The 22329-nt window shown below is 54.8% G+C and overlaps 3 protein-coding genes and 1 non-coding gene across 21 annotated transcripts in view; all 4 read right to left on the bottom strand.

The window, feature by feature from the left end:
• Positions 1-298: 298 nt before the first annotated feature.
• AQP10 (aquaporin 10) lies at positions 299-2839 on the bottom strand. The gene is made up of 6 exons (XM_075039541.1): positions 2253-2839; positions 1421-1547; positions 1188-1325; positions 977-1095; positions 677-894; positions 299-605 (listed from the first exon to the last, which is right to left on the bottom strand). The coding sequence occupies exons 1-6, from the start codon at positions 2355-2357 to the stop codon at positions 380-382; spliced, it is 933 nt and encodes a 310-aa protein (XP_074895642.1). The 5' UTR covers positions 2358-2839; the 3' UTR covers positions 299-379.
• A 100-nt stretch (positions 2840-2939) lies between these two features.
• On the bottom strand, positions 2940-4951 carry HAX1 (HCLS1 associated protein X-1). The gene is made up of 8 exons (XM_075039542.1): positions 4816-4951; positions 4378-4583; positions 4111-4262; positions 3955-4000; positions 3721-3836; positions 3454-3604; positions 3235-3380; positions 2940-3100 (listed from the first exon to the last, which is right to left on the bottom strand). The coding sequence occupies exons 1-7, from the start codon at positions 4866-4868 to the stop codon at positions 3262-3264; spliced, it is 843 nt and encodes a 280-aa protein (XP_074895643.1). The 5' UTR covers positions 4869-4951; the 3' UTR covers positions 2940-3100; positions 3235-3261.
• A 1404-nt stretch (positions 4952-6355) lies between these two features.
• The window catches only part of UBAP2L (ubiquitin associated protein 2 like), a 31027-nt gene continuing 15053 nt past the window's right edge, over positions 6356-22329 (bottom strand). For 11 of the 18 annotated variants that reach the window (XM_075040978.1, XM_075040976.1, XM_075040970.1 and 8 more), the window contains 19 exons: positions 20834-20919; positions 20205-20376; positions 19123-19324; positions 17617-17894; positions 17166-17338; positions 16228-16417; positions 15560-15614; positions 14923-15097; positions 14647-14719; positions 14112-14307; positions 13916-14004; positions 13150-13203; positions 12409-12490; positions 10659-10876; positions 9881-9986; positions 8611-8678; positions 8090-8287; positions 7597-7647; positions 6356-6958 (listed from right to left, as the gene is read on the bottom strand). In XM_075040978.1, the coding sequence (XP_074897079.1) occupies positions 6863-6958; positions 7597-7647; positions 8090-8287; positions 8611-8678; positions 9881-9986; positions 10659-10876; positions 12409-12490; positions 13150-13203; positions 13916-14004; positions 14112-14307; positions 14647-14719; positions 14923-15097; positions 15560-15614; positions 16228-16417; positions 17166-17338; positions 17617-17894; positions 19123-19324; positions 20205-20376; positions 20834-20919 (2562 nt within the window). In that variant the 3' untranslated portion in view covers positions 6356-6862. Of the gene's footprint in view, positions 6959-7596; positions 7686-8089; positions 8288-8610; positions 8679-9880; positions 9987-10658; positions 10877-12408; positions 12491-13149; positions 13204-13915; positions 14005-14111; positions 14308-14646; positions 14720-14922; positions 15098-15559; positions 15615-16227; positions 16418-17165; positions 17339-17616; positions 17895-19122; positions 19325-20204; positions 20377-20833; positions 20920-22329 lie in introns of all 18 variants that reach the window. The other 7 variants (XM_075040977.1, XM_075040986.1, XM_075040979.1 and 4 more) reach the window with 3 other exon arrangements.
• On the bottom strand, positions 12593-12727 carry LOC142037479 (small nucleolar RNA SNORA58). Its single transcript, XR_012652387.1, has one exon. It is a non-coding gene; the product is annotated as a small nucleolar RNA SNORA58 (small nucleolar RNA).

The raw sequence follows: 22329 nt of genomic DNA, 5'->3' as shown, positions 1-22329 counted from the left end.
GGGGCAGCCCCAGGAGGTCCCCGGGAGGGGCCCAGGGTGGGGAGCAGAGGGGTACCCCCGGGGGGTACCAGGGCCAGCCTCGGGTCTCTCGGGGACAGCCCCGGGGGGTCCCAAGGGGGCAGCCGCCCTCCCCCCCCGGCAGCACATGTCCCCCGGGCCGGGGTCCCCAGCAGCCAGCCCTGGCCAGCTCTGCCCCTGCCCCCGGGGGGGCTGGGGGCCGCTGCCTCCCCCATCCCATGCCCCCTGCGCTGCTGCCCCGCTGCCCCCCTGTCCAGACACGAGACACCCCACGGCCTCAGGACTCGTTTAATGGCATGACAGGGACAGGGCAGGGGACAACAACCGTGTCGCCAGCTCGGGGTGGGGGGTCCCCCCGGTGTCACTTCTTCGGGGGCAGCATCCCCCCAGCGTCCTTCTCCCCGGGTGACATGTCGGTGTCTGGGGGGATGGCGACGTTGACGAGGACCAGGGACGTCTGGTCGGCCGGGGGGTCACCCTCCTCCAGCGGGTGGTGGAAAGCCACGAGGAGCTGGTAAAGGGCCGAGCCCAGGGCGGCCCCCAGCAGCGGTGCCACCACCGGCACCCACCACCACCCATTGCCCCTGCTGGAGATGGGGCATGGTGGGCAGGGGGTCACCCCTGCCACCCCCCACCTCGCCTCCTTCCCTCTACCCACCTGAAGACCTCTGCGCCCCAACCTGCGATGTAGGTGAAGAGCCGGGGCCCAAAATCCCGCGCGGGGTTCATGGGGCAGCCGCAGTTGGAGCCCATGGAGACCTCGATGGAGAACACCAGCAGGGCCACGGCCACCGGCTCCAGGCCCTTGGGGACACCCTTGTTCCGGGTGTCCAGAATGGCCAGGATGCCCACGATCAGCAGCGCTGTGCCCATCACCTGTGGGGCTGGCAGGGAAGCTCAGCGCCGCAGGGACCGGCACCGCCGGAGGGGTCTGAGGGGAACCGACACCAGCACCCACCTGGTCCAAGAAGCCGTTGGAGAGGGAGAGATAGTCAGCAGGGTAGGTGGCAAAGATGGAGGCGGTTTCCCAGGGGCCAGAGGTGGTGAGGGTCCCGTTGCTGTAGTGCTGGATGGCATCTGCGGAGCAGAGGCAGAGCCTGTCTGCGAGCCCAGCCACCCCGGCACAACTGCGGTGTTCCCCCGCCAGGCGCCTGCCCACCTCCCCATACCATAGTAGAGGGCGTAGACGGCTCCGGCAGATATGAAAGCTCCCGAGGTCTGCACGGCCACGAAGATGGGAAGCTTCCACCAGGGAAACTGCTCCAGCAGGCACATGGCGAGGGAGAACGCTGGGTTCAGGTGGGCCCCTGCGATGGAGCAGGGAGAGGGGCTGGGATTGGAGGGTTCTGGGGAATCTGGAGCTGGGGGAAGGCAGGACCTGAGGCCACCTCCCCAGTCTCACCGGAGACTCCCCCCGCCATGTAGACGGCCACCATGACTGCCAGGGCGCCTGCCAGGTAGGCGGTGAGGATGTTCCCCTTCGTCCCGGAGCTGGTGACCATCTGTGCTGAGCCGCTCAGGGTGATCAGCTGGAGAAGAGGGACATGGCTCCACTGTGGCCCCCCTGGCCCCTCACCAAGCTCCCCCCCTGCTCCCTAAGGGCTTCTGCTCCACCGCACTGCAGCCACTGGCAGGATTAGCTCTGATCCCAGGCAGCAGAAGGGCAGCAAGGCAAAGGCTGCTGTGGTGCCTCTGGCTGCATTGCCTCCATGGTTTTCTCCCCCACCCCCTGGGCTCCAGCTTTGGGCACCAGACGGGGTACAGGCAGGGAGGCAGTTACTGATCTCGCTTGTGGTTTTGACAGCAAAGTAAACAAATCATCAACAATTAAGTAATCTGCTTCCCCAGGGAGACAGTGGGGAAGGGGTGCTGCCGGTGCGATCGTGGCATCATCATTTGCCATCGTGGGATGCAGCCCAAATGCCAAGTGTGACTCCAGAGCCCCAACTTTGCCTGCTCCAGGGCAGGAGGCATCAAGGCACGTGCTGCCCAGCCCTCAGGGACCACATGGCAGTGCCGGTGCCCTTATTGTGCTGGAGCTGCTGCAGTGGAGGGTGTACCACACTGCAGGAACAGGGTCTAAGCGGGAGGCCAGGCAGCGTCAAGTCTCTCGGTGAGCGTGGTGCAGCCCCAACCCCCCCCCCCCGAAAGGGACAGGCAGGAGAGCCCTGGGACTCCCACTGCCTGCCACCACCCCCACAGTCAGCCCTGGCCCACCCGTGTGCCCCGCTCACGATAAGCACGAAGACAGCCAGCAGCTCAGCCAGGCATTCCCGCACCAGCTGGTTCCGGATGTGGAGCAGAGCCTGGGCCCTCTTCAAGAAGGAAGTGGTGGCCATAGGGCCGGCTGGGAACGGGCAGCGGCAACAGCAGCGTCAATGCCTCCGTCCTGGCACGATTTTATGAGCCCTGGGGCTGGGGTGGGTGATAACATGCAGACTTTAAACCAGTCCAGGGTCACACCACAGGGAGACGCCTGGCAGGGACCAGAGTTCCACGTGGGGCTGGGGCCACCGCTGCCTCGTGACGCTGGCATCCTCCAGTAGGACCAGACCTGGCGGGAGCCCCCCAAGGGTCCCTGAGCGAGACCTCGCTCAGGTGAGCTGGCACGGGTGTTTCCCATCCAGGGAGCCCCCCTATTTCCCTGCCAGATCCCTGCCCAAGCCACAACCACAGGCAGTGCTAATGAAGAGGCCTTTGGAAAGCCTCCCAGGATGGGCCGTCGAGAGCGGCCCAGGGGAGTTGTTAGCACAGCACAGGGCAGGCAGTGAAATGGGAGAAGGAGGTGGGCAGGGAGCAGCGTGGGCATGGAGCCAGGGCAGAGAAGCCGGGCAGCTGCCTGCACCCGTGGGGCAGCTCCCAGGAGCCACCCCGGCAGCTGTGTGGGGCTCTGTCTCCGAATTGGGGAGGTTCCAGCCTGAAGGAGCCTGGCAGGTCACTGTTAGCATAAAGACTTTATTGCTCTGTACACATGCACGCACACACACATTCAGCCCCCACAGGGGTCCCCACAGATCCGCAGTATCCCAGAAGACAGGCAGCCCCCAGCCCTGGTGCCAGCCCCCAGCAGGATCTGATGCATCTGCAACAAAAACAGACAGTGAGAAGAGGCTGCTGCCCACTGCCCACCCTGGATGGAGCCAGCGGCCTGAGCCCCAAGCCAGCGTCTGTCCCCATGGCCCTGGGGTCCCCCTACCCTGCACCCATCACACCTACGGGGTGCTCAGCCTGGGGGGGGCACAGCTACCAGCTTGAGAACCAGCGTCGGAAGAAGCTGCCCAGCGCGGACGAAGGGTCGCTCAGGTTGGGAGCGTGGAGCTCGTCTTGCCGTGGCCACGTGTCCATGAACTGTGCCAGCTCCCCTGGGAAAGCAGGGAGAGCTTGCTCAGAGGGGACCTGGCCCACTCCCCTTGCCTTCCTCAGCACCCCACTCACGGTCATCCATGTTGACCACCTCCTCTCGGTAGTCCTTGCTCTGTCCGTCCTCCTTGGTGGTGGTGATGAAGGCCTGGTCCCCCCTCCGGCGGGTCACCGTTGTCTCCTGGCGGCCCTGGCTGTCCTGCACGGTCCGGCGCTCCTCCACCACCTGTGCAGAGCACCGAGCCCTGAGGGATGCCACCACCCCAGGCTCTGCTCCTTGCACCAGGGACGGTGTCCCCAGGTCACCCACAGGCCATCGCTGCACCTGCAGGGGACACTCACCCCGTCGGGGAGAGTCACTTTGGTGACGGAGACGCTCTGGAAGTAAGAGTGGGACTTGGGCTCGTTGGGTCTCAGGATGGTCCCCAACCCTGTGGAGGAGACCTGGGAGTCCAGGTCTGCAGGGGAGATGAAAGACAGTGACAGCAGCGTGGGGACACACCCCAAGGGCTGTAGCAGTGTGAGCTGGTAAAGTGGGGAAGGCAGAGACCCTGCAGCCCTGCTCCTGGCACCCACCTTGGTCTTCCTTGAGGCTGGGAGGAGCCAAGTGAGCGTCTTCCACCTGCAAGGCAAAGCCACATGCCAGTGATGGGGAGGCAAAGCGTGACACCGCAACAGCAGGCTCCAATGGCCGCCATGACTGAGCCCGCGTGAGACAGAGCCCTCACCCACCCCCAGGAAGGGTCTCCAGGGCCGGGCTGGCTCGCTGGCACGCTCAGAAACTCCTGGGGATGCACCGGGAGCGGGACTGTCTGGGTGCTTCAGCATGGAATCCCGCAGCTGTCGCCCCGTGTTGCCCTCGCTGGGGCCGGGCAGAGGGGGCTCTGCAGGGTGGGGGGCCAAAGGGAGGCGGGTCAGGCCGGGCCACCCAGGGGGCTCCGCATCGGCCTCCAGGGCCCTGCTCAGCCCCCGGTGGGGGCAGCCCCTTCCCATCCCCACCGAAGGGCTGCGGGGGCCCAGCCCAGGCCCCCCCGAAGACACCCAGGAGCTCGCCCACGTCCCGGAACAGCTCCTCGAAGGCACCGCGGGATCCGCCGGGGCTGAAACCGAAGGCGAAGTCCTGGGGGGGCTGTGCCAGGGACGGGCCGTCCTCCTCCTCCTCCTCCTCGTCCCACGCCGTGCCGCCGAAGAGCGGGTCCCGGGGCCTGTGGGACCGCGGCGCTGAGACACCCGGGAGGACAATCGGGGGCCGGGACAGGACCCGCGGGACAACAGGAGGCTAGGGAGCGGGGGGAACCGGGACAGGGCCTATGCGGGCGAGGGCACGGGGAGCAACCGGGAGGAGCCGGGCTGGGGTCTGCGGTGCCGGGGGGACCAGGGGCGCCGAGTCGGGGGTGGCCGGGGGTCAGGGCCGGACCGGCGCCGGGGTCCCGGTACCTGCGCCGCCCCGGGAACCCGAAGAAACCGCGAAACGCGTCGTAAAAGCTCATCGCGCTTCAGCCGCCGTCCGCCGCGCCCGGGTCGCGCTGCCGTAAAGCGCCGCCGCCGCCAAGCGCCTCCGGGTGTCGCGAGGCGCCGCGGCCTTGAGCGAAGGGGGATCCGCCGGGGCCCCGTCGGGCCCCGTCCCGCCCCGCAGGCCGCCCCGGCCCCGTCCGGTCACCCCCGGGCTCTTCACAGGCCGTAGCCTTCCCCACCCGACCGCCCCAGGCTCCGGGGCAGCTCCGAGGCCTCTCGCTCCGGCCGCCAGGCCCGTGCTGTCGCCGAGACGCCCGGGAGCATCATCCACCGGCCCCAGGTTTCTCTGTCCAGCTCCCGAGGCCGCCCGGGAGCGGCGGGCCCTGGCGCCGGCAGCCTCGAGGGCAGAGCCCTGGCCCCGGGAGGTCCCGCCGGAGGGCGGCTGCCGGGGTCGGCAGCGATGGTGCGGGGCCGGTACAGCACCCCGATGGGGGGGGGGGGGGGGGGGGGGGGGGGCGTTGGGCTCCATCCTGCACCACCCGGGGATCCTTCAGCCCCGGCAGGTGTCCGGGCTTCCTCTGTGCCTGCCCCGCCGAGCCCCACCAGCGCAGCCCACGATACACCACTAGGCCTCCAGAGCACAGGGAGGGGGGGTCGAGCCAGCCCCAGCTTTGCCCCCCCCCCCCCACTGTAGCAGGGACCCCCCCCAACCCCTTACCTCACAGCTCAGCCCCTCCAGGGCGATGGGGACTACAGGGCTAGAAGGCAGCTCAGCACCCATGGGCTCCGGCCACCACAGCAGTGGTCCTGTTCACCTCCCCTGCGCTGGGACCCCCCCCTCCCATGACAGCCAGTCCTTTTGGGAGGCTCTTGTGGGGAGGAGGGGGGTGGGGAGCACCCCCAAACCTCAGAGGGGGTGCACCAGCAGCACCAGAGCAGGAGGCAACTGGGACAGCACAAGCCCCAGGTGGGGGGGGGAAAGCAGAGAAAGGGAAGGACAGGGAGGAAGATGGTGATATCCCTGTGCTGGGATTCTGGTACCCAGCACTGCAGCTGGGAAGAGGAAAAATCCACAAAAGGAGGGGGGGGGGAATCAAAAGCTGGGGAGGAGTGGGCAGAGCTGCTCCCTTTACCCTTGCCCCAGGGCCTTCCACATCCTGCACCAAAAATACGGAACCAGGCTGAGAAGGTAGGTATTAAAAAATACACACATCACTTTGTGATCTTTATTCTCTTTAGTAAATCACCCGCACGGGGGCTTCAGTTGAAGTGACCAGTTCAAACTGAAAAATACAAGATCTGGACTGCATAGAAAAAAAAAAAAAAGACCAAAAAAACCCTCAAAAGCAGAAGCAGAAGATACTTACAGCGTGCAAGGAGGGGCAGGACCTGCGCTCGGGGCCCGCAGGGAGGGGAGGGGACGCAGATGGAGAACGTAAAATTGGGGGGTGCCCTCCAGGGCTCCTCTGGGCCAGTGGCAGAGAGCAGCAGAGGGTGGGCGAGGAAATGAGAGAACTACAGGACGGCATGGGGTTTTTGTTTTTATATACAAGACACATTTATCCATTAAATTTAGAACACGGTACAAAAAACCACTTCAACTAATTCATCTTACAATGCTGTTCATATCAATTACTGTTCTTATTCCTAATAATAAGGGGGTTTGCTGTAGGCGACTCGCAGCTTCCACTCCTTTGGATCCGAGAGGTTCTGGGGCAGCAGGAGGTAGTGGGAGAGGGGAGAAAGGAGTAAAAACCAAAAAAGGCCCCTACGGCAAACGGTTCAGAATCTGAATGCGGGGGGCGGGGAGGAGAAAAAAAAAAGAAAAATACAAATTCTATATTACATACAACAGGAAAGATGGCTGAAGACAGACAACGCAGAGCCGCCTGCCGGCCTGCCCTGCCCAGGGGCTGCGGGGCCCGGACGCTGCCCCGTGGCAGGGTGCTCTCCTCCCCGGGATCCTTCGACGTCAGGTTCGGTGGGATTCTCTTCTGGAAGCAAGTGGTGGGCGAGGGCCGCCCCAGCCTCAGTTGGCGCCCCAGCTGTAGCTGTTGTAGGCAGACTTGTTGGCCTGGGATTTCTGGGGGATGGAGCTGCCTTGGCTGCGCTGCCCAGAGCCACCCTGCAGGAAGGGGGCGGGGGGCGAGAAGGAGAAGCAGGGGGTTATTGTGGGGGAACCGGTGCCGCTGTCTCTGGGGTCCCAACCCCAGCCTGCTCCGCAGGGCGATGCTGGCGTGCCTCGGGCTGCTCAGCCACAGGCACTGCCGTCCCCCACAGGACGGGTCCAGACCACAGGCACTGCGGGCTACGGCTCCTTGGCGCTTGCTGACCTGCCTCAGCCCAGCACAAGCTCTCTGGGGCCACCGGCACTAGGGCACCAGCTGCCTCCTGCACCAAGCAGCTGGCCAGTGGCCCTCGTGCCATGCCATCTGCTGCCCCAGCAGCCACAGGGCCCTCCCCTCCGCTCTGCGCCTTCCTCCAGACCAGCACCATGCCAGGACCACAGGCAGCAAAGGCCCTGGCAGCTCTGCAGGGGCTGCCGCCCAACAGGGAGGGGGGAAAAGGGAGGGAAGGGTTCGAGCAGGGGAGTGTGTGTCTGTGCGCGCGGGTGTGTGTGTGTGCACAAACTGACTGAGGGCCTCTCTCCTCGCCTGGTGGGGCCACAGGGGGAGAAGGAAAGGGCTACATGAGCCTGGGGGGCCTTAGGGGCAGGGGGAGACCCCAGGGCAAGTGCAATGCATTATCAGAGAGGTTCATTACCTGGTCTTCCTGCTGGCGTTGGCAGCACAGTATCATCTGCAAATATGGAAGCTGTTGCAGTACCAGGATATGTAAAATAAAGGGACAAACTATGACAATAGAAATCCAAGGTTAGACCTGAAAGCTACGGTGGGGTCATGGCTGTGGCGAGTAACCCCTTCGCTGCCGGCCTGCGGAGCCACCACTCCGAGGAAGGGGGAGGTCAGGGCGTACCAGGCATGTCTGCGTGAAGGGGCACTACCCGACCGTACCTGGTACAGCCCGGCAGCAAGGGGGCTGTGCCGAGTACCCCCCAGTGGAGTGCACCCCGGGCCTTCCTCACCTCATCCTCTTATCGGCCCTGTGTGTATGTGCAGGTGTGAGCATGTGCGTGTCACCGCGTGTGTCCGCCGCAGGGCGTGAGGGAGGGAGGGAGAGGGGGGCTGGGGTGGGGTGGAGCAAGAGCCCTAGGAGATACCCCAGCAAGGGCCGGGGGGCTGGGGGGGTTGCTTACCTGCCCATCCTGCTGCAGGTGGTGGTGGAGGATCTGCGAGTGGGGCTGCTGATGCGGGGTCAGGATGTGCATGAAAGGAGTGGGGGGGTATGCCGCTGCTGTTGCAGGGTTGATGGGGCCGCCGCTGCCCAGCGCCGAAGGCAGATTGAAGGAGGCTGCCGGGGTTCCAGTGTGAAATCCCTGCTTCTCGAAGGATTGCTGAGGAGAAGACGCCAATGGCAGAGTAAGGGCTGGGACCTGGGCAGTGCTCCCCTGCCCCTGGCTGGCAGTGTGCCCCTTCCCAGCTCTACAAGTCCTGGGCCTGGGAGTCAGTGCATAGTGCAGAGAACAGACAGAGTCTCTGCCTGCGGCTCTTTCTGGGCTTGGAATTGCTCAAAGTTGGGAAAGGCTGAGCAATTCCCTTCTCCCTGGCCGGCTGCTCCAAGGGGAAGAGACTTCATTGCCCAGGGAGGCTGTCTCAGAGCTGGGCTTCTGCTCCCCAGCAAAGCGGTGCTTTCCTGGAGCACACATCAGACACTAACCTGAGTTTTGGAGTAGACAGAGCCCGAGATGTCTGGCACTCCTGTATTACTGGATGTCACAGATACACCTGGGGAGAAGGAAAGGCAAGTGAGCATTAGACAGCAGCCACTGGTAGCAGCAGTAGCTCCTGCTGCCAACACCAGCAACAGGAGGTGGAGAGCTCTAGTGGCCTGGTAGCCAGGTGAGGTTTGGAGACAGACATCATCCTAGGGAGCAGGGTCTTGGCAAGGCTAAGCTGCAAAGTGCCTGTACAAATAGAAGTTCTTTTGCTCTGGACACAAGCAGTTTCTGAATACCTCCAGAAACAAATTTAGGGGCCTGCTGCCACCCAGAGAAATGCACATTCTTGAAGAGCCCACAAAATAGCAACTCTGAGAAGAGCAGGGAGAATGCAGCAGACAGACAAGATAAACTCCCAGCATGATGCAGTAGCAAGAATGGCCTGAGAGCTCCTTAGATGCAGAACAGGCAACTCAACTGTGGGCTGGGATGGTTGGTGCAATGACTGGCAACACTGGCACACAACCTGCATTTGATGCTGGCAATTTCCAAAAAGCTGGTGGTACAGAGGAAACTCTCAGAAATCATTTAAGGCCCAGAAAAAGTGTTGAAATTAAAAAGGTTTGAAAGACTCAGTACCAGGTGGCCTGGTACAGAGCTTTAGTATCTTTGCAAAGAGAAAATAGTGTCTTGAAGGGCTCTAATGTAGTGAAAAAAAGGCACAACAGGAATTTAAAAGCTGGAAGAGAAACCCAAATGCAGGCCCTTTTTAGATGAGCCAGATACTAACCAGTGAAACCCAGTACCAAGACATGTGGCAGGTTCATGACCTTGTTGCATCTTTGAATCAAGGACACTTCTCTAGAAAGCATGCATTTGCCAAATACAGGAGTCAAACAAGTTCCCAGGCTCAAATCTGGAATAATTATTGTTCTATTGATGACAGAGACTGTAAAAAAACCCCAACAAACCGACGAAAAAACCAAACAAAACCCAAACAATTCAGCAGCTTAAGCTCTCTGACATGAGTCCAAGGCCCCAGCCATCCAGCTGCTGGGCACTCCTCAAACCTGCTCCAGACATGGATGCAGAACAAGCCTGGGCCTTTCCAAGGAGAATCAAATGACCTGCAAGTTGCACCATGGCCATTCTCCCTTACTGCTGGAGGCAGGAAGAGGGCAGTCCCTTTACACAGCCAGTGAGATTGTGAATGAGCCCTGCCACTGTCAGTAACTGCTGCTGAGAAAGATGCTCTGTTGGATCTCTTACCAGTGCTGTATCCGTGAGAGCCATAGCCACTGGGCTGCTGAAAAGGGGTTGCTGATGCGTTGACGCTGACATTCACACCATGCTGCTTGGAAGAGGTAGGAGCAACCTACAGAAAGGAGAGAAGCAGAGTGAGGAGAGGCTTTGCTGCCTTGCCCTCTGTCGTCGTTTAACCCCAGCCAGCAACTAAGCACCACGCAGCCACTCACTCACTCCCCCCACCCAGTGGGATGGGGGAGAAAATTGGGAAGAGAAGTAAAACTCGTGGGTTGAGATAAGAACGGTTTAATAGAACAGAAAAGAAGAAACTACTAATGATAATAACAGTAATAAAATGACAACAGTAATGATAAAAGGATTGGAATGTACAAATGATGCGTAGTGCAATTGCTCACCACCCGCCGATTGACACCCAGTTAGTCCCCGAGCGGCAATTCCCCCTGCCCCCACTCTCCCCGGTTTATATATTAGATGTGACGTCACATGGTATGGAATACCCCGTTGGCCACTTTGGGTCAGCTGCCCTGGCTGTGTCCTGTGCCAACTTCTTGTGCCCCTCCAGCTTTCTCGCTGGCTGGGATTGAGAAGCTGAAAAATCCTTGACTTTAGACTAAACACTACTGAGCAACAACTGAAAACATCAGTGTTATCAACATTCTTCACACACTGAACTCAAAACATAGCACTGTACCAGCTACTAGGAAGACAATTAACTCTATCTCCAGCTGAAACTGGGACACCCTCCTGCCCGAATCCCAAGCCCTGCCTCTGGGAAACTCACAGGGAACACGGCGGGCCCATATTGGAAGGTGCTGGGGAGCCCTGGTACCCCTGTGTAGTACGGCAGACTGGTGTAACTGTAGCCAGGAGGCAGCGCTGGGTTCAGGAACGTCTGCTGCGTGGTGTGGTGAGTCTGGGTCTGGCTCTGCTGAGGCTGGGCCAAAGTCGTTGCAGGAGCAGGGGAAGAGGCATCACCTCGGCCAAATTTTGTTAAGTCACCTGGAATACAGGAGATGAAAGGAGACTGAAGAACATAAGTGTCAAATCCTGGCACATTCTAGCTCAGCCCAAAGGTGACCCAGCCTTTTGATCAACAGTAACTTGACCAACACCCCTACTACAGCTACTAAGAACTACAGCCCTCACAAGCCCTCAGATCCTTGAACACTGATAAGGCTAAGCTGTTAATTGCTCTTCTCATCCCTGAGAGGAGGACTTCAGAGGGGAAGGGAAACCCCCAGAGCTAAGCTACAGTGCTGCACTACCTGATGTCAGCCTTCGATCCGGCACTGGATAAACATGCCACTGGCTGCCTTCACAGCAACAGAGCCCAGATGATAGAGCTCTCCCCAAGCTCCCTCCATGCATCAGCAGCAGGCCTGAACACAACTCAACTCTCTCCAGCGCCAGACCTGAGCCCAGGGCAGCAGCCTGGGGGCCCTGTCCTACCAGCAAACAGCTCATTGAAGAGGAGAGTCAAATCTCTTCCAGTTGAGGATGTGTGAATGGCCCCTTTTTACAGCAGGGCTCACACATGTCCCTCTCTCTTGCTGGCGGCACCAAATCAAACGCTGCTGCAGAGGCCCAGCAGCCCACAGAGAATAGTCAGAAATATCGCCTTCTCTCTTCCCAGTCTGGGCACTGTGCAAGGGCTTGGCTGCAGGGCTCGGGGAAGCTCCCTTTGCTGCTCTTCATGAGCACCTGCTTTACTCTTCCATGCAAACAGGCTCCCTATTCAGAGCTCACACAGTAAGCCAGTGAATTTCACAGTGCTGCCCCAGCTCACAAGTGAGTCCAGGATAGCTGCAAACAATTATCACCGATGTTAACTTGGCAAACTACGCATGCAGCAGTGCTGCACTCTAAGCTTGGGATTTCAGGCTCAGCATGCCAGGCAAAAGCACTTCCGCACAAAAAAGCTCCTGCTGTAGCAGGGGAGAAGTGGTGCTGGAAAAAAAGCGATCCACAAAGCACAACAATTCCTAAAGCACATGAAAGCTCAGCACAACTACTGCCCACTGCAAATCAGCAGTGTGATTAAGAGCACCTACCAAGGTCAGTGAGATCAGCCACCCACTGAGCATTTGGTTTGACTTTGACAGGTCCTAAGCACCCTGTTTTCTTCCTCCATGAGACTGTCGCATAGATTAAAAAAAGCCCTTAATTTCTCCAGATTTTGTGTTTGCATTTTTACTCTAAGGGCTTGAGAAGCACTGCTTAACCCCTGTCTCACCACGACCTGAAAAGCAGTTCCCCAGTTTTACACCCCACAGATTACTTCAGCCCTTCCTCACTCCCTTTCCAACTGCCGCATTAAATCCTACTTGTCCACGTCTTCCTGGTAACATGCCTTGACATGACCAGATGATCAAAAAGACGTCAAGAATTTAGCTGCTGAAACGTGCTCTAGACCAAAGCCAGTGCAGGAGGCTGGTGCAGACATAGCTCCAGCGGACAACGGCACAGGAAACTAGTAAGGAGCAGCATGAACACCTGATGGGATATGCAATCAGAGCAGTCTTTTTCCCTACCAGAGTACGGATTGCTGCTCAGGCTGCCATCTCTTCCAGTCAGCGGGGTGGTGGGTGTAGGGAATGGGATGCTGTAGTAATCCTGAAGAATAAAAACAAAAGGAGAAGTAGTTTTATGAGCTCTGTCCAAAGATGCAAAGCAGTATCTTTTGGAAAAGAAGAATTTCTGGACTGCAGCTGCTGGATATGTTGGGAGCATTGCAGTTCAATCAGCCACATCAGGCTGATCATAGCCTACAGCAATCTCAGGTTTTTGTAGCATGCACCATCCCCCTCATCTGGCTATTAGAAGAACCAGATAAGGTCTACTGGTATGCAATCCTTAAACTGCCTGGACCTTCCCCTCCACTTCACAAGGGACACATAGTATTGCTAAATAAAGCCCATTCTCATAAAGTATTTAGTCACTGCCTCTTTCAAGGATCAGAGGCAAGTATCTACAGCAGCTCATCACACCACTGTCAGGCAAAACAGCTCTGACTGCTGTAGCTCTCACATTCCCTAGCGCCACCATTGATACCGCTGTCTGAATAACTAGTGCTCCTAACTCCCCAAGTGCAAAGGAGCATGTGATTAACTCCTCACTACTGCCATGGAGAGGTGCACCCATTTAGCACCCTGTTTTGCCAGCACTTCAGGACTACCTCACAGCCTGACCTGTCTGTACACCCAAAGCATGCAGCAACAGCAAGCTGTTAGATCAATGGATGTGGTGGATCCATGTCAGTCTTCAGTACTCACCAAAGGGAATCTCGTCTGGAGCATTTGCAAGTCATCATATCCATACACCTGTGGCTAGAAAAAGAGCAGGAGATAATGTTAGGGACACAGACTAGGTAAAGACACTTACCTAATTTAGATTAAACATTTAGATAAATGTGAGAGAAAGCCAGAAGCAGACAATCAGAGGCTACACAATTACCTAGGTAAGGGCAGCCAGCATTCACTACTGTAAGACTGACACTGACAGCAGTGTTTATGAGCTGCTCAAATGAAGACTGAGCACCAACGTGTAGCACTGCTGCTCCAGACTACAAACACACTTGACGATTTTCCTCTAGAAATTATTCCAACACTGAAATCTGTCCTCACCTTCAGAAGAGGGCTGTGACACACCCCTAGACTTTGTGGCAGTAGCTACCCTTGTTCTGACTGGCCTTTGTCATACCATGTTGCTAATACAGCTCCACACTTCCATGAGCTGCGCTCTGACCAAGGGCTCTTGCTCCCCAAAGGCTGGGGAAGCTGTAGAGAACAGGCAGACAGGATCTGCTCTGGGGTGACCAGAATTACAGACATTTACCCCCACAGGCACATGGATTTCCTCTGCTACTGTTTTATGGAAAACAGCAGGTCCAAACTCTTCCCATCCAAGGCAGTCCTACTGAGCTGATGTTATGGTTTTTGGTTTCTCTACTATACTGCCTTCCTCCTTGCTAGCTGAAGACAGAGCTAGGAGTGATCTACTGGCATAACATGACTGCAAAGAGCCAGTCATCCTACTCACCGGATAGGCGTGTAGCAAGCCTGGAGCCATGATGTACGGATTAGGCAACAACGGTGGGACTCCAGGAGGGAGATTGGGAGGGGCTTTTCCTGAAAAAGGAAAAGAAAGCAAAAAGATCCACAGTGAAGCAAACAGCAGGAGCTGTCTCTCTTAGCTCCCACACCCTCCTCCTATTTAGCAGTACCCAGGAAAGTACCTGATGTTGTTGCAACAGAGCTGCGAGTTGAGGCTGTCACCGTGGAGTTACTACTGAGGCTGAGGCCCAGGCTGCTGACACTGCTGAGACTGGATGAAGCACTTACGACTGGTGGGGCGGCTGACACTGTGCTGGAGGAGGTGGAGAAAGTGCTAGCAGAAGAATGGAGGCTTGCTTCACTCTCCACACTTGTGTGCTAAGAAAGGAAGGGAAGAGAGTTAGGGGACCAGGCAGATGTAATTGAGTGCAGAAATATTGCAGGACAGTGTCTACATAAAATATTGCACGGCTCTGTCTGCACCCGGCCGTTCCCAAGAGCCTGCAACGAACTCAGCTGCTGCAGGCTACAAAGAAACCTGCTTTGCATCTGGCTTAAGTCCAAAGTCCTGATAGCAGCCAACCCCTAATGCTTCCAAGCCTCTTGTGCGGCTGTGTCCCAACACGTCTGTCTGCTGGAAGAAGCAGGGCTGAACACTGCATTTGCAGCAGGGATATTTATTCTGCTGCAGAAGCACTAGAGCACACCTAGACTCACCAGCAGAGTTGAGGTTGATGTTCGCCCAGAGGATGTGGATGAGGACAGACTGTTCTGCTGGGTGGGTAATGTACTGCGGAAGGAGGAATAAAAGGTTGTCAAACCAAGATGCGAGAGCTACCACTGGTAGCACCAGGGCAGTTCCCATTCCCCATCTGCTCAGATGGGATGAGTCATCTCAGTCTTCCCCACCGCATGAGACAGACTTTGATGTCTACTATAGATCCCGGCTTCTAGTTCTGCTTCTCTAGAAATCCATCCACCACGCTTGCTCACCTGCTGAGTTGGGTGGTGGTCGTACTAGGGAGTTCCTCACTGTGGCTCAGGCTGCTCAGAGCTGTCGAGTGTTGGCTGGCTGTCGTCAGCAAGGATGAGGCAGATACCCCATCACTGAGAGGCGTGATACTGGGAGCAGAGGGGGAATCGGATTTCACTGCGGGGCCTGTAGCACCTGCGAACAAAAGCTTTGGGTTAGGGGCAGCTACTAGAAGCTCCTGGAGGGCAATTCAGTGGTGAGGATCAACAAAAGCTCAGATAGAGGAGCAGGGAGATCTGGGGCTTCCCTCACTGCTGCCAACCAGTTACACACTTGTGACAGCGTGATCGTCTTCTGTGTCTGACTTTACCCCAACACCACTATCAGCTCTGCAAAGAGGTTCAAGACCTACAGATGAGGTGCCTTTCACAAACAAATCAGAGTAAATTACTGTCATCAGGGAGTGACTCATCAAGGATCTCGTGTATCCATCAGCAGAAAGCTGAACACTTCAAGGCAAGCAAATAATCTCAGTGGCAGCAATTAGCCCAGCAGGGAAAGGACTTTCTTCTAGCGCAGGTAAAGCTTTTCATACAAAGCAAAGAATATGCGCAGTACAAGGGACTCAGGACACCCACTGCGCTGACAGACTCTTACCTTCAACAGCCTGTGTGGTTTGTAATGGCGTGGGTTGCACAGAACTGAAACCATTCTGAGGAAGAAGAGAAAAAGAGTACTGGGCATTGCAGCTGCTCGTTTCCAGAGGCAGATCTAGTGTCAGCCCCCTCCCACACTCCCTCAGTTGTGAAAAAAGGCATGCTACCAACACGTATCACCAGACTGTGTCAGGGTCAGTCCCAAGCTCGACTAGCCCCGTGCCAGCATGACCCCCAAGCACATATTTGAGAAAGCAGTGCAAGAAGTTTCTCTGCTGGTGGTAGTTAGACTGGTTCAACATCCTCAACCCAAGTTTGTTACCTAAAATTGATGTTACTGAACTTGTGTGCAACATGCAAGAATTGAATCCTTAAGACAAAACTAAATCCTTAGCCTGAATGCCACTCCGCAGCAGGGTAATTATGCATGACATGACACGGCCTGCAATCAACTTAACTGCTGTTAACCCCACTGGCCCAGCCCCAGGTAAGTAATAGACCTAAGGACTCTAGTAGCAGCGAGAAGAAAGCTCTCACGAGAGTCTGTAAGCCACATGGTGAGGCTGGAGGATCACAGAAACACTTGATAAACCACTTAGCTTCCCCCGAGACAGTGTTTCACATGCTATGCTTACTCAGCACAAAGGGTGAGCAAAGCTATTTCCCTACCTTGGCCTGGGTCAGATCTTTCTGGGGCGAGGAAGAGATTGAATTTGGGTATCGCCTCGTCTGGGTGGATCTCTGTTCATACAGTGGTCCCTGAGTGCTGTTCTGGGAGGTAAACGTTGCTGTCTGTATTGTGCCGCTCTGGTAACCAGACTCCTGGCTTTGATTGGACGAAATTGTGGATGAAGATTCACTACAAAGGGGAAAAAAAATAAAATAAAAAAAAAGTTTACATTTTCCTCCAAAACAGCCCTGCTCTACGCTGCTGACCCAGACTGTACGCTCTTCATTTCAAATCTTCAAAATAAAGAGCCCCAAGCATCAGCATAAAGGCACCACACAAAGCAGCCAAGCAAACCAAGCAGAGAAACATACCCAGACAAGTGCTAGCCCAACCACAGGAGGATGCTGGCACCTAGCTGCAGCCTTGTCTAACATACTGCTGTGTTCCAGGTGACATTTCATGAGCTGCCACTGCTCAGGTCCCAGCACTCAAGGGACTGGCCAGATACTAAGGGTCAGCCCGACAGAAGACAGAAACACTTCACTTTGGCAAGGCATCATGACATAGATACACCTACTCTACCGCATCCCAGTTTGCCAGGCAAAAAGCAGGACAAAGCACACAGAATCTGTTCACCAAGGACAAGAGGCAGTTGCACTGGGGATTCCCCTCCTGTGTTTCCAGCAACAGTTTAAACAGCAGCAGGAAACATATGCTTTCTGTATAAGTACCACAGGCCCAGTCAGTCATAGAGCTGCCTGAATGAGTCTGCTGGCAACTTACACTTTGCTGTTGCATACGTTGTCCCCCCTTTGTGACCATGGCACAGTCAGAAAGGGTCTACTAGTATGCAGGATAACTAAAGTCTACAGGACCAGCTACCTTCCAAAGCTACCTGCTTGGATTAACTGTTCCCTTCCTCACACCTGGTCCTCACCTAGCCGTGCTGGTGTACAGGCTGCTTTGAGATTGGCTAACGGCGGTGCTTGTTGTGGGCGTCGATTCGTACTCCGCAAGAACAGGCTCCGAACCAAACTGTAATGCCCCAAACTGCAGGTTTAGCCCTGAGATATCTGCTGAGCCAGGCATTTCCACTGCAAGCGCAGGAATCTGCAAGGGAGGAACAACAGAAAGGGTCAACCACTCCCTGGGATCAGCACAGAAAATGACTTTAGTATCCACATTTCCCAGCACGTGACGGTAGTTACAGGCTTCCATCCTCTGAATTACACTGTTCAACCCAGGCAGGCAAGCGTTTCTGTCACCCCCACAAACACCCAATGTTAAGAGCAGGAAGGCCAAGCCCAGCCCTTCCCTCACCAGCCCAAATGGATTCTTCTGCAGCTCTAACACAATACAATGCCTCCTTCCCCACCATCGATCCGCACCTTTGATGTTAACGATGCTTTTTTCTTTTGCTGCTTCAGCTTCTGCTGTGCTGGCTGGGGACTAGAGGACTGGTTGTCTGAGGACCCTGGGGACATCTGGGGAACAGGATTGGTTTTGCTGGGCAGCGGTGAGGAAGGGGGTGCCGGCACGGTTGTGGAGGCAGTCACCACAGGTTGTTTCTCCTGCATGAACACTTCTATCATGGTTGAAGTCGATGTGAAGGCCTGACGCTTGGTGAAGGGACTATGAACAGAAGAGTCTGTTGGGTTCTTGAGATCTACCAGGAGAGACAGAGTTGAATTAGCAGGATTTGTTTCCTTAAAACTAAAACAAGTTCTGACACTTCTAAGCATCAAGAAAAATAAAATAATTTCACACTACGACTCCTCCTCCCATTAAAATCAGAGAGCAGAGAACCCCAGCATCTCCACCCCCAGCCTTGCACTCTCACCACCATCAACACCGAGCCTTTTAAGCCCTTCTGCCCTCAGCTCCTTCCACCACCTCTACAGGACAAAGCAAGCTTGCAGAAGTCCTCCATCCTCCAAGGAAGGCTGGACTTCAGAGTCCCTTGTGTGGAGGCACTGCATGTCAGAGTCCTACACAGGCCTGATGCTGCTTCCTTCCCCCTCTCTGCCAACATTGCTGCATTTCATTGCCTGCTCTTTCCCCTGCAAGTACTGAGTATCCTCCAAGCAACACCGCTGCTCAGGGCTGCCCACCCTCACGTCTTTGCACAACTGCACCACCCTCCTCCTTCGCCTAAGCCTTACCACAGCTTATTAAAAAACAAATCCTATTCTCTCTGACTCTCCTCTGTGGCTCCTTGTCTGAAAAGATCAGGAGCTGCCAACACTGACTGTTGCTAGGACAGGGCTCGATTTTTCTTCCACTTAGATTTGAACCAGAGCCATTTCCCTATAGCAAGAAATAAAACACACAAGCTGAAAAAAATGGCACTAATACTCAACCACAGCAGGGCTCAGCATCTCATCTGAAAAGCAGAAGCCTCTCTTAATCACTGTTTATTCCCTCATGCCAGCCCAGAGGTAGAGTTACTACTTGGTATTTAACAGTCACCAGAATCGCATTCCTTTAAAACATAACATCAGGTCAGCAGCGCGATAAGACTGACAAATGTTGGTATTCGGGAACTATTTTCCAGAGGTGCCCACTTTCAGACCCCTTCTCTGTTACACGGCTTTACACCAGGAAGTAGTTCTGCACACTGTAAGGGTCTTGGGAACGCCAGATCCCTGGCCCTGAAGCTGACTGGAATGACCAGGAGGCAGATGGATTCAACAGCTTTAAGTATAAAAGGAACAAGGGAAGACTCACATGCACTATTACATTTTACTCTCACAAACTTGCCCACACGATTAATTGCTCCAGCACAACTTGTGACCTGGCCCTGCACTGAATCCCTCACACCGCTGCTTGTGGCGGATTTCTGCAGTTCTGGGAGAACGCGCTTCCCTTTGGGGAGCCATGCTGCTTTTCCTTACCATACTGCACAAGAGACGAGGTCTGCGTAGTGGATCCCATGTCCCAAGAAGAGGCAGTGGTGCTCCCACCAGGCTGGGTGTGCTGAGCAGCCAGCTGAGCCAGAGCCTGGGCTGTCTTGAACTGCTCCAGGAACTGAGAACCTGTGGTACTGCTGCCTTTGGCCTCCCCAACATCTCCAAACCCTTTCCCCAGCATGCTCACCTGCAATTTCAGCAATGAAATAACAAAGTCAACATCTCCCTTGGCTTGGAACTTGGCTCAGAGGACAGATGCATCTCTTAACATAAGCCTGAATGCACTGTACCCTGCTGCTTCTCACTGGGTGCCTCAGCTTAACACTCTTGAGCTCCAGATGCACAGAGACACTGCTGGCAAGGAGAGCTCATACTTCTCTCACAGCCTCACATGTTAGTGCAGGTACACTTATCTGTTGCCCAACCCATGACATTTTACAGTGTCATGGAGGCTTACAAAAGAAGTTAATAGATAGGATCTTTAAAAATGTACTAAATTGTTCACATTCATTCAGTTGCATTAAAAAAAGACAACCACCAGAACTTGGCTTTACAGTTAAGGTGGTTTTGAAATCCTTCCTGAACTATCTCATCATTAAATGCACAATTTTTATTTCTTTTACTGAAGTTCCACAAAGAAGCATCTGCCCAGGTCTGTGCACATCCCTGATTCAGATTCAGTGCCTCCTTCCTTCACGTATCAGTAAATGCCAGCATTTCATCCCACACCAAACTCCCAACCAGTTCCACTTCTCAAATGGTTGAATATGCAAGCCCCGGACTGCAAGTTTTTCCTTTCCTCTGAGCAAGAAAGAAGCAAGTGTTGCAAGTCTGACAGGGGCAACAGGGGAAGAATTATCCCAGTTATTTCTAATTAAGCAATGGACTTCATGCCTTTAGATTTAGAGCAGACTGGCAAATCATCCAAGCAGAGGACTTTGCCACCCACAAGAAGCAAGCAGGTGTCAGAACTGTATTTCCCATATTGCCCAAATGCAGACAGAGAATGTCAGGGAAACCAACACCTGCTAAAACCCGCACGCTGGCAGAGACTGGTATTTCCTTACCATGCTGTGGTGAGAGAAGGAGTTACCAGAGGCAGGCTGGGATATAGCACTTTGCTTGGAATTGCTGAACACCAGTGGCTGGGCCAGAGAAGGAGCCTGCGATGACTCCAGGTTTGTTGACTCATTCTCCATAGAAGAGGGCGTCTTTCCTAGCAGGACTGCAAGATCAATTCTGGATAAAGAAAGAAGATAACCCACTGAAGTTAACATGAGGTCTGTCATACCCCTCATTTCCAGTGGTATTCTACCTCCAGCCTCACAATTTATAGCTTTTACTTTATAAATTGCATGAATCTGCAGAACATTAACTCACAACTGCCAGTACCAACTTCAAAAGGACACAGACCAAGCAAGATCCTGCATGGCCTTCTATTTTAAAGCATGTTTTCCATTAATTTAACACAGAAAAATGCCCCCAAATCTGAAGAACCAGCAGCAGAGCCTAGGAAAACTCTAATCCAGGATGAGGACCGGAAACTCCTAACTCAACTTTTCCATTTAAATCCATCTCATCTTATTCAGAGCTGCTGCATTTTAGCTAGCTGGCAAGATTTAGTCCGAGATGGCAAATTGCTCTGGGACTTGTGTACCACTTTTCCCACGTAAACAGCATTGCCATGGGCTCTCACCTCTGTCCAGCTGTGATTGTCACATTCTCGGCAGGCAGAGGCACTGAAGACACGTTGGAGGCGGTGAAGATCTTTGTCTCAGACAGCTGAAAGATAAAAAAAAAGGGAAAAATAATCCAAAAGTGAGAACAACCCCTCAGTACTCCAAGTAAAGCACACAAACATTTGAGACAAACAGCCACAGAAAGATTCAAGAAATTCAAGTGTTTAGACTTAAACTCCTCTAACATTTGGCTCCCATCAGAATCCGCTTCTAGTTCATTTGTTTGTTCTCAGGCAAGTGCACAAATCACCTCACCTACCAGTGGAAAAAAAAAACCCAAATCCTTCTACAATCTCCCATAGTCCACAAATCCACTAGGGCTGCTAGGGTCTTAAGACAGGTGCTCTGAATTGATGGTATGCAGCACTGATCTGCAAAACCCACTGCACAGGTACATGCAAGCATTGCTAGAGAAGTCAGAGAAAAAAGCTTGAGACACATAGTTAAGCTTCCAATGATCCTAGCTTTACCTGGATGACCTGACCAGAGACCAACAGACCTACTTCAACTATGGAAGGGAAAATAACATTGCTCAAAAATGAATGAAGGGGAGGTTTAATGACCACCTGTGATTTAGCCCAGAACATATCTGAATGTGAACAGCTTTTATTCCAGACTAAGGAGCTGCCAGCAACTAAACTGCAAGAATTTAAAACCAGAAACAGGAACCCCTGGGAGCATATCACATGCACTGAAGGCAAGAAGGGCTATCAAAGGCTCTCTTCAAGCAGAGACCTGACTGAACAGATAGAGAAGCTGCTTGCATCTCCAAACACAGCAGGAGTGCTTCCTTCAGACAGTGCCTGGAACGCAGAAGCTTTCCCTTCATGCCCATTCTGTAGGCTTAGCAAAAATGAGCATGCAAAACTAACAATGACACTACAAAAGCCCAGCCCTGCTCCCATTTGCAAGAACAGAAGTTCTCCCTTGATTCAGAGAGGGACTGAAGCCTGTTTCAGAAGAAACTGATACACAGGCATTAAAAGCAGGGGATAACAGCATCCATTCTCCCCTGAAGGACACACCAGGCAGAGAACAAAAAGCCACAAGACGTGCCAAAGAGCAAGTCAGAAGGTAAAGCCAAGAGTTTCTGTTCAATCCAAATCACAAGGACCAGCAGAGGCACGTGACTCATATATGAAACCACTACTGCCTCCTCCGTGGCACGTGGCGTGGATCAAAGGCAAACCTTCCCAAACCGCCATTCCACCAGAGAAGCAGAGCAAGAATCTTGTGTGGAGTCAGGCCAGTTTATGGAAAGATTAAATCATGCAGTTGCAGGAAATGAGAGGACCAGACTCGATGCCCTGGGAGATCCCTTCCTGTCTTGGGCTTCTATGACAAGCTCTACTACACATGTCCTTTAGAAACAGCAATGTTTACTTATTCATCATAGCTCCTAGAATTGGGAGCCTGGCTTGGGCTATGCCCATAGTTTGCAGAGGATGGGTTT

This window comes from Buteo buteo, chromosome 11, assembly GCF_964188355.1.
Source record: "Buteo buteo chromosome 11, bButBut1.hap1.1, whole genome shotgun sequence".
Taxonomy (NCBI): domain Eukaryota; kingdom Metazoa; phylum Chordata; class Aves; order Accipitriformes; family Accipitridae; genus Buteo; species Buteo buteo.
This window is presented reverse-complemented; position numbering and strand designations above follow the sequence as displayed.